The sequence below is a fragment of the Glycine soja genome, chromosome 7, assembly GCF_004193775.1.
Source record: "Glycine soja cultivar W05 chromosome 7, ASM419377v2, whole genome shotgun sequence".
Classification (NCBI taxonomy): domain Eukaryota; kingdom Viridiplantae; phylum Streptophyta; class Magnoliopsida; order Fabales; family Fabaceae; genus Glycine; species Glycine soja.
Window position 1 is genome coordinate 15470415 of NC_041008.1, and position 10090 is coordinate 15480504.

The following is a 10090-nucleotide window of genomic DNA, read 5'->3' on the forward strand; positions in this document are numbered from 1 at the left end:
TTATGTGTACTATATCTTTCGAAATATATCAAGAGATCTCTTTTTCCTATGTTTTTATGATTTTCATTTATTTGATCTTTTTTGTTGCTTCTGATTCAGTTATTCAACAGCCCCTCTATTTCGAAAAGGTTTACGTATCCTCTTGGTATACACTATCATCATCATCTTGATTGTCAAAGCATGGGTGACCCAGATAGGATTGCTTAATCGGTTTAGATCATGCAATCTCTCAGGTCTATGTCATCAGATCCAACTATTATTTCTTTCATTTTTTTCATACTTGCTGATGCGCTCTAACCTTGGAAATTACGGACTCCAACAAAATACTATATTACTGGGGGAGACTACGGAATCTAAGGTGAACATCACAAATTGTATAAGATTGAAACCCAAGACAGTAGCAACAAGGAAGCAACAACGAATAAAAGAGAACAAATGTTCATAGCCCGTGTTTATGGAATTCTTAAGCAAGTACGAGAATTCCTCTTTTTTCAAAACCATTATCACAAGCCTCAAACATGGTGGATAAACGGTGTTACCTAGAAAGACGTGGGGGAGGAGAAGGAGGAGAAGCCCGAATTCTTCTTGAAAACTATCTTGTTCTCATTGGTGGGGACAAAACCCACTACAACATATCTCACTTTTACTAATATTTTTTATCTAACACTTAATAAAAAATATTGTTAAAAGCTTTTGATCACATTCAAAAAATATTGTCAAATTATAAATGTCACAAAAGCTTTAACAACATGGGCTATACGAAACATTTGATAAATGTTGCAAAAATATATTAATAATATTTATTCATAATTTTGCAATATTTATTTTAATGCTGTTAAAAGTTTTTAATAACACTTAATAATTTTTATTAAGTGTTAGATTAAAAAAAATTACTAAAGATCACATGTATAATAATGACCACAACTAGCAAACGTGGAAACTACGGTAAACAAAGAAAATGTTGCAATCTTGATGCCTTTGTTTTTCAGTACTTGTCTTGCACTCGGTACCAAAGTCATATACAAAGACACCAAACTAAAGCCAACAAATTGAACCATCACAAGGTAACCTAAAACTACATATGTCAAATAACTAAGACAGTTATACTTGAATCTATCGCATGATGCAACGTTAAAATTGTTACTTTAACTTGGTTTGTGATTTTCTGACTCAATGTGAGGATTAATATTAACTAAACCAAGCTCTATTTGATTGGCATGAATATTTGTGGGTGAAAAGGGATTGATGCTAACTTTGTTTTTGAATTTATACCTTAGCAAATAGAATGTCAAGCATGGAAGTGAAAACTTCCCCGCCAAGAAACATGAGAAGGGTGAGGGGAATTAGTTGAAAATTGGAGAAAACCTCCATTTCGAGGGCTACCATGCTAGAAGCTGTGGAAGCAGAAACGGAGGTGTAAAATAGATCCAAGACATTGGGCCTAACGGGGTCCTGGGCTTTGAAACCTTGAGACCCAAGTAACCAAGCAGAGAAAGGATCATGAAATAACGATTATGGTAGTTATTATTTCATCAATATTTCTTGACTTCTTCCAACCAGTCATGTTCTCACATTATAGAATACTCCACCTGGTATAAATCTACCTTCGCGTGGTGTAGGCATCCAAACTCATTTAACTACTGGCTCGTGTAAGAAGACTATTTCACCCAAATCCATATATTTGCCTTGATACCTTAGCTACTCTTAAGATATTATTGAATACATGCATAACATGTTAACATTTGAGATGCGATTTGTCACATTTAAAATAAATATAGGTTGTTATGGCTTCCACGTTAAAAGTTTTTTTAACAAGATTGAAGTGGTTTCGCTTTGCAACATGTTCAAACACACATTCTGAAAGGTAAAGTATTTGATTCAACTGCTTTTTTCAAATGTTCTTGCCAACGTATGTGTGATATCATTAAATTACACAAATAAAAATGAGAGAAATTCTATTTATATAATATATTAATATATATTTTAAGAACTAAAGGATATGTATATAAAAAAAAAAAAAACTGAGTGATGAAGAGGTTGTGAGGTTCAAGTCTTCTCGAAAGAGAAAGACACCATCAAAAGTCCAATCTTCGATTACCACCAAGAAGGTAACCTTTATTTAAAATCCCTTTCCTCTTCGTTTAAACCAGAAATGTTTTTTCCAACTTAATTAAACCAGTTTGCGTTTGATAAGATTTATTCTCTTTTGTTTGGGACTAAGCCTTACTTTCATAGCAAATTACAAAAGAATTAGAGTCTAAACATTAGACTGCATTTGTACCCAAATACAAAAGAAGCATTAGAGTATAGTGTAGTCTAAAGAAACAAATTAAAAAAAAAATGCGTTAGAATACAACATTAGACAGCATCTACCTCAATCTCTTCACTAAATTTATGTGCTTTTACACTTTCACCTAGTGATTTTCTAAAGGGAGAAGTTGGGCTAAAGAATATAGATAAAGGTTTTGGTTGATCAAGTAGGCAGCACTTCTATACCATTGTCACATGAACCCTTTAGCACATTCCAGTCAATTTATTTCACAAAATCAACCATATACTTTTACACAAAGTATTTGATGCACCGCTCATATCAGGTATTGTTATGTTCAGAATTTTACATAATACTAACATGTTTTTGCACAAATATTATTAATTGAACCACGGTGGTAACAAGTTGACAGCATAACAGAAATTTGAATGAAGACAGGCAAACATGGAGAGGTTTGATAGGTCTAGAGTACTTAAAAGCAAGCAAGCCTTTGCGAATTAAGGAAAAAAAAAACATGGTTTGTAGCCTCATAATATCAAGGTCTAACTTGACGAATTATTACAAAAGACTCTCCATACTCTCTCACATGAACTTCCTGTACGGCCGACCATTATCTTCATCTTGCATATGCTGTAATCATAACAGTTCAAAGCATTCTTATGCACACCCTCAACAAATTAAAATTTAAAACCATATGTCCTACAATTAAAGCATCCACCCATACAGCAAGCTCGGAGAGTTTGATATGATAAATCATGTGAGGACAAAAAAAAAATATCAATTTAGCGCTACTGATGACAATATCTGTACACGGTTTAGTTGTCACCCATGATCCATCTCAAACTTGCAGCCAATTAAGCACACAGAATTAGGGTGTGTTTGTTGTAGAAACAAATTTCAAAACTGAATAGATTCTGAATCAAAAATTGATTGTTTTTTAAAATAAAACATGTTTCAGCAGAAGGAGAGATATAGTTGTTAAAAGAAAGTGAAAATCCAAGTATAACATAAAGAAGGAAGAAAAAGAATCGAACGCATAGGTAGAATGAAAAGCCCTAAAGTGATTCGTTCCTAAAGAAAGCCCTAATTGGGAATTGGAAAATGACTACTTACGAATTCACGGACGATGCCCTTGTAGACGAGGACGGGAATAGCGATGCCGAAGATGCCAACAAGAGCAAGGTTGCGGCGAGTCCAACGGAAATTGAACTCCAGATTCTCTCTGGCAGTGCCCCAATCCTCTATGAACTTGTTCTTGTTTGCTTCCATTCCTCCCCCCATCTTCTCTTTTCAGATCCAAATCCCTTCTCTTCTCTTCTCTTCACTTCTTCGTCTCCGCCTCTCCTCTCACTCCCCCCAACTTACCACTCTTTATATGGCTCTAGGCCCACGGCCCACGGCCCAACCCACATTCATCTGCTTTTTAATACATTCTTTTGGTTTTACTTCTAACTATTCACTAAAATTTATTGTTAAACCACGTGATTATGTAAAATATAATACCCACCAAACTTTTAATTTTTAATAAATTTTAATTAAGAAGGATGTATTTCTACTATTTGTTTGGAGTAAGTAGTATTTGAGATATAAAAAGTTTCTATATTGATATTTAATTATAAATTATAATATATAATAAATTTATTAACCTTAATATTATGAATTTGTATATTATCATTCATTCACAAATTAAAATATATTATATGCTTATTATTTTTTTATTGTAAGAAAATGTTTAACTTATTAATAATTTTCTTAAAAGTTTTTTTTAGAATTACCTTAAAAGTTATATTTACCTTATTTTTTATTGGGTCACAATAAATATTTTATACTTTAAAATTTATATGTATCATTTTTGTTTGTTTTTATTAGTATTAATAAATACAATGCAACGAAAACACATTTCTATTGTGCATCGAATATTATGACTTATCAGATTTCTTTACAAACTCTTATGACAATTTAGATATTAATGTATTTATATCATAATAATTTAAAGGATTTAAAAGGACTTTATTGATTTATAAATTTTGAAAGGATCATGTGAATTTGTAAAAGCACATTCAAAATTACAAGAGTTAGTGAAAATAATAATAAGAAATGATGAGAAAAAGTAAATCCAAAATATTTTTTTAATATTTTAATCATTATATTGATTCTAGCTTTATGTCCTTCTATACTAATCTTTGTTGCAATAGCATCTTCTCATTCTTACTTTTGGATTTGAACAATAGATTTAAAATTATACATTGATTTTCTAACTTTTTAATTACTATAATTATTTCACGATATATCTAATTGTCATACCCTAATTTCGTTTGGGGATCATTTTTTATTAGCATGCAACTTTCGTTTGACCACCTCAAAATGTTTAATACCCATTGCGATGAAATCCGTAAAGTTTCAGGACGTTTCGGAAAGAAAATAGTCAAACACAAAAGTGGGGGTGAACTTATCAAACATGGGGGTGCGCTCAGGAAACTTCATCCATAACATACTAGAAGGGGGGGTGAACTTATCAATTATAGGGTGTGTTTATAAATCTTCCTCAAGAAGTCTCTGAGCGGCAAACACCTTCATTTTGTTAAAAAATGGCATCCGGGACATCCGTAATGTTTTCGTAAAATTTCTGAAAACCTTGGGTTAACATATTTCACTTAATATTGGTGAAAGGGAAGAGAAAAAAGAGGAAAATCAAGTCTAAAATCAAGTCTATCGAAATTTTTCTTAAAAAACAATTCATAAAAAATTATATGTTTTCAAATATCAAAAGATTTTTTTTATAAATTATAAAATATTCTAATCAAATACCATCAAATTTTGTTGTCTTTGTTAAAAAAACTTAAAAGTCTTAATTGAATACCACAATATTTATTTATACTATTCTTGTAATTATGTTATTGATATAGTGTATCGATCGATTTCGTTAATAACTAATCTCTATCATGAATCTATCTTACCAGCTTTAGTGAGATTTTTTCCCTTCCAACCACTTATTGATATTTATTTATATTATTTAAAAAATTTAATTAAATACCACAACACTTTTTTATAAAAAAAAATTTAATCCAATACATCCCTCGAAATACTAATACCGGTCCTTGATAAGGGATGGAGAAAATAAGGCGTAAATATTTTTAATTAAGAAATGGAAAGGAAAGGAGAGGAGAGGAAGAGGGGTCAGTTGTTCATTTTCATCATTTCATTGTTTCTTTTCTTTTCCAGACATCAAACCAAACACTAGCTACGCTTCTCTCTCTTTCCTTCCCAGGCACTCTTCCTAATCCTCCATGGCTCTATGTTTTTTTTTTCTTCTTCTTCTTAAAATAATAGAAGAAAAACATTAGAAATCTATCTGGATCCTGTTTTGCGTTTCGGATCACAGATTTGATAATGCATATTATTAAATTTAACTGAACGCATCTTATCACTTGAATTTCCTTCGCAGAGCTTCCTGTGGCTGTGGAATCATCGTATCTTCTTACGTCCGAAGCAAGCCTTTGTCTTGTGTGTGTTCTTCCCCCTTCCGTCAGGTTCGCTTTTCTTCATTTACATTTCCACAATATCAAAATACCCTTACCTCTGTTTCTTTTATTATTTGTTCTATTTGTTGTCAAGAAATACTTTCGATGCATATGTCTCTGTGATTTAATTCGAAATAGTGGACAGACAACCTCTTCAGCTGTTGTGTTCCACAAGTTGCTCCATTATTCATACACTCTTGTCCTTATCCAAACCCCTCAGCTTTCGAAGCTTCCTTGCTTTGTATTTGGTTGTTTTTTTAGCTTTGTTTTCTTCAATCAGTCACTTTTTTTTGTTGTTGTGGGTTAAAGGGGATGTGTCAATTACCTCAAGTTACTTGTTTTGAAATCAGTATTGGATTTAAAGGCTTAAACTTGAACTAAACTACAAGTTACTTGTTCTTTATCCATGTTACACCATAGCTATTATGGGCTTCATCATGTTCGCTTTTAATTTAGTTACATGCTTGCTCCCCTTCCACTTTGAGCCATCTATCAATCTAATTATAAAACAAAAATGTTGAACCAAATCTTTTGCAGTCAATCATTGTAAGGATTTCTGCCTCTCTCTTCAACTTAAACCAGCATACTGAAAGGATTAAAATATGCATTCCAAAACAGCACTTGAATCTTGGCTAATTGAGAAATGTTAGCAACATATTCTCTAACACACTCTATATTGTTGGGTGAATTTCATGAGTCCCAGTAAAAGAGAATGGGTCCTTTTTTAGTGGGACCAACATAAAATTCGACTAATAATTAGGGTTGTCAATTGGGCACTATAGCAGTATTAGCTGCTATATGCACTGCCATAGTGCCACACTTCAATGTTGCAGTCATAGTGGCCGACGCAGTAGCGGTGCTGTAGCACTGCTATGCTGATGGTGTCCAAATTCCTGAGAATGGCATCCAATATTAACGTTAGGGGGGCATTTTATGGAGATAATTTTGTGATTTTTCATAAAATAGGGTTTTGGCTTGTATAAAAACCCTTTCAAAATTCATAACTATCATGCCTCACTTGTGCTCTTCTACCTTGTGGCTATGACCCAACCCCTGTGTGCGAACCTCCAGCAACCATTGTGTAACTCTTCTGCAACTTGTCTAGCAGCAGTTTTTACTTCTCTCTTGTTCTCATTCTCTGGGTTTTTTCTTCAGTTTTTTCTTGTAATCTTGTTCTCGTTGTTGTCTTATTCTCATCAATCTCTGTTTTCTTTGTTTGTGTTTCTCCTCTACTGTGATTTTTTTTTCTTTTCTATTTTCTCTTGTTCTCTTTGTTCCATCAATCTATGTTCTTTGTAGTCTTGTCTCCGAGGTCTTGTTTTTGGTCATCCGTCTACCAAAGACCCATACTCAGTCACTCCTTTTGTCTATATCTCTTTGGTTAGACATGGTATCCGCTATTACATTTTACTTTTATGTTTACTTAAGAGCTAAGACCTATAACTTTTTTTATTGATTATGAACATGTCAAAATTTTTTAGTATGTATTTTTTCTTAAAAAATAACTGAACATTCATGTGTATTTAGAATGAATCATATAAACTATATAAAAAGTTTCAAAATAGTGGTCATCCCATGCTGTGTGCTATAGCATTTTTGGATTCAGCCACTATACGGGATTGATAACTATGGTATGAGGAAAGAATGTTGAAAAAAGTGTGTCAAAGAATTTATTGCTAATATTGCTTTGTGTTTTTTATTACATGGAATTTTGTCTGACATTAGGCTAGCCTTTAGATTGTTTTAACTTTTAAATTTGACACCCTGTTTGCCATGGTCATATTTGGCTTCCTAATCTCTGTCTTAAACTATTCATCCTCCTTCTAATAGGGCATTGGATGTTGTGCTTATGTAATGAAGGTGCACAATATGAAATGCATAGCTCTTATGGGGGATTGATGTAATAGTCTCAAGAAATAGGACAATGAGAGGTCCCTTCCTTTATTGAATTTATTCAAGAATGGCTTTTTTCCTAATCAAGAATTTCATAAAGCTTGTTCTGTAACAACATTAAGATTGTTTTTTATTTTTATTTCCTTGATTAGTTATTTAAATATGTCTGGTGCTAGACTTCTAGGAAAATCAGATGCATCGTGGTAAATTTTCCCTTACACCCAAGAATGAAGTCAAGGACTTGACAGGTTCAAGTTTAACCAGTTACAAACATAGCAGTCTTCTGGACCCCATAGATGTTTCTTCATCTTCAGATGATGAAAATGACCTTCCTAATGATGATGTGTCTAATCAATTAGTCCTTTATGATCCTGTGGTGAATGGAAACAATGCAATTGAACTTGCACCTGATCCTCTCCAGTGTGAACATCCATTGCTTCCAAGAAGCAAACCTTCACATTCAGTTCCTAGAGTTTTGCCTTCAGTTGGTGCTTTCACTGTTCAATGTGCATCCTGCTTCAAATGGAGGTTGATTCCAACAAAGGAAAAATATGAAGAAATACGTGAGCATATCCTTGAACAACCTTTTGTTTGTCAAAAAGCTCGTGAGTGGCGACCTCATGTATCTTGTGATGATCCAGAGGATATTTCTCAGGATGGCAGCAGGGTTTGGGCTATTGATAAGCCAAACATTGCACAGCCTCCGGCTGGATGGGAGCGACTGCTAAGGATCAGAGCTGAAGGAAGCTCCAAATTTGCAGATATGTATGCATCCATTATTGATCCTTTATTTTTATCTGTTATTGGAATAGAAACACCCTTGTGCAATGATACAATACTTATGCTTTCCTTCTATTAATGAATTCTTTGGGTCAGTAAGTATACTCTATTGGAATTTTTAATTTGTCAATAACTTGTGATTGTAATATTTTAACATTTCAGATACTATATAGCACCATCAGGCAAGAGATTGCGTTCAATGGTAGAGATCCAGAAGTATGTTCCTGCTGCTTTTGCTTTACTACCTTTGCAATGTTTTCTGAATTATTATTCTTCATATAATTTTGTCATGGTGCCTGTGTTTTAAGGTTCTTGATGGAGCATCCTGAGTATACAAGAGATGGGGTAACTCTTTCACAGTTCTCATTTCAAATACCAAGGCCATTACAAGAAAACTATGTGAGGAAGCGACCTGCTAGACTTACCTCTTCATATGAAGTCAGTGAGCCTGTTGAACATGAACAAGGTACATATAATTTATATGGATAAAAAATTGAGTAGAAAAGGTGTAATTTTATCCTTCAAAATATTCTTGTAGATGTGAATACTAAATATTTGAGTGCATTACTATTTGTTATAATGATGATGATGATGATGATGCAGTGAGTCCTCTAGCATGGGTAGATCCAGAAGGGCATGGTCGCAGACTGGGGCTTCCTGCCCCCCCATTCATGGAATCCCATGATATTGACCCTATCAGTATCAGCCGTCCTTCAAAGAGGCAAGCAACTCATAAAGGTGCCCTGTAGTAAGGACCCTCATCAAATCCTTTCGTGTTATGTGCATTGTGCAGTCAGTCAGTTGCATCTTACTTACAAATAGAGAAATAGTTCGTTTATCCTTTTTAATAGGGCATTTTAGGTGTAATGAGCTTGCGGGGAAAAGCAGTGTAGAGACGGTTCACTTGTCCTCATGAGGAGATCATTATCTTGGTATTCCTAATAAAAATGTATTTTGCATCTGGGAGAATCTTTTGTACAAAAAAGGGTGCCTGTCCCAAGAGAAACATGTTAGACTCAAGTAATATTCTGATGTGAAAATATGGTCATTCAGCAAGAGGCTAATTTGATCTTAACTTTAGCTTCTTTTGACCTTTTCTTTTTCACCTATTGTTTGATTTAGATCTTCCACAAGGAAAAGAGTTTTCTTTTATAATGATTATAATTATAATATAACGGTGGTGCACTAGGTGTCGTGAAAAAGGATGGAAATAATAATCATGATGATAACATGGGCACGTAATAATGATAAGATAATTTTGATGGCCAAGCATCACACCTTAGGCGAACGTGACTTTAGAAAGGGTATGTCATGCTTTTGCTTGAAGCCCTGTCCAACTCAATTGGCAATTTGTTGTCCATGATGATCTCAATTTTATAAACTGTTGGATTTAATTAAATGGTTCTAATTTTTGACCAAAAAAGTGAATGATTAGGATGAAGTTATTTTAACCTGTAAAACCGGTTAACTATTAAGTATATAAATATAAATATTGCTGATTTTTCCTCGTATAGACAGTGCATTTTATCTGTGGTTGATGCGAGGCTCTTAACGTTGGGGTCGATGAACTGACGAAGGTGTTAATCTTGAGCCATATTTCAAACGAGTCCCCCGTTTTTCTTTTTTG

At 33.5% G+C, this 10090-nt stretch overlaps 2 protein-coding genes and 1 pseudogene across 8 annotated transcripts; 1 reads left to right on the forward strand and 2 right to left on the reverse strand.

The window, feature by feature from the left end:
* Positions 1-820: 820 nt before the first annotated feature.
* LOC114420409 lies at positions 821-1505 on the reverse strand (annotated as a pseudogene).
* A 1008-nt stretch (positions 1506-2513) lies between these two features.
* Positions 2514-3636, reverse strand: LOC114418916. Its single transcript, XM_028384464.1, has 2 exons — positions 3383-3636; positions 2514-2899 (listed from the first exon to the last, which is right to left on the reverse strand). The coding sequence occupies exons 1-2, from the start codon at positions 3548-3550 to the stop codon at positions 2852-2854; spliced, it is 216 nt and encodes a 71-aa protein (XP_028240265.1). The 5' UTR covers positions 3551-3636; the 3' UTR covers positions 2514-2851.
* A 1761-nt stretch (positions 3637-5397) lies between these two features.
* LOC114418917 (methyl-CpG-binding domain-containing protein 2-like) lies at positions 5398-9568 on the forward strand. 7 transcript variants are annotated; one of them, XM_028384470.1, is made up of 7 exons: positions 5398-5537; positions 5715-5799; positions 7621-7721; positions 7868-8448; positions 8626-8679; positions 8772-8929; positions 9067-9568. In XM_028384470.1, the coding sequence occupies exons 4-7, from the start codon at positions 7877-7879 to the stop codon at positions 9210-9212; spliced, it is 930 nt and encodes a 309-aa protein (XP_028240271.1). In that variant the 5' UTR covers positions 5398-5537; positions 5715-5799; positions 7621-7721; positions 7868-7876; the 3' UTR covers positions 9213-9568. The 7 variants fall into 7 exon arrangements, with proteins under 7 accessions (XP_028240271.1, XP_028240269.1, XP_028240267.1 ...); XM_028384468.1 differs by having other exon boundaries at positions 5398-5799; positions 7860-8448; XM_028384467.1 differs by lacking the exon at positions 7621-7721 and having other exon boundaries at positions 5399-5537; positions 7860-8448.
* Positions 9569-10090: the final 522 nt, after the last annotated feature.

Bases quoted from the DNA above. Each gene is read 5' to 3' on its own strand.
- LOC114418916 (XM_028384464.1), bottom strand. From the start codon at position 3,550: ATGGGGGGAGGAATGGAAGCAAACAAGAACAAGTTCATAGAGGATTGG. The intron at 2,900-3,382 runs GTAAGTAGTCAT...TTATGATTACAG, and splicing joins AGGGCATCGTCCGTGAATTC to CATATGCAAGATGAAGATAA.
- LOC114418917 (XM_028384466.1), top strand. From the start codon at position 7,877: ATGCATCGTGGTAAATTTTCCCTTACACCCAAGAATGAAGTCAAGGAC. The intron at 8,680-8,771 runs GTATGTTCCTGC...CTGTGTTTTAAG, and splicing joins TCAATGGTAGAGATCCAGAA to GTTCTTGATGGAGCATCCTG. The intron at 8,930-9,066 runs GTACATATAATT...ATGATGATGCAG, and splicing joins GCCTGTTGAACATGAACAAG to TGAGTCCTCTAGCATGGGTA.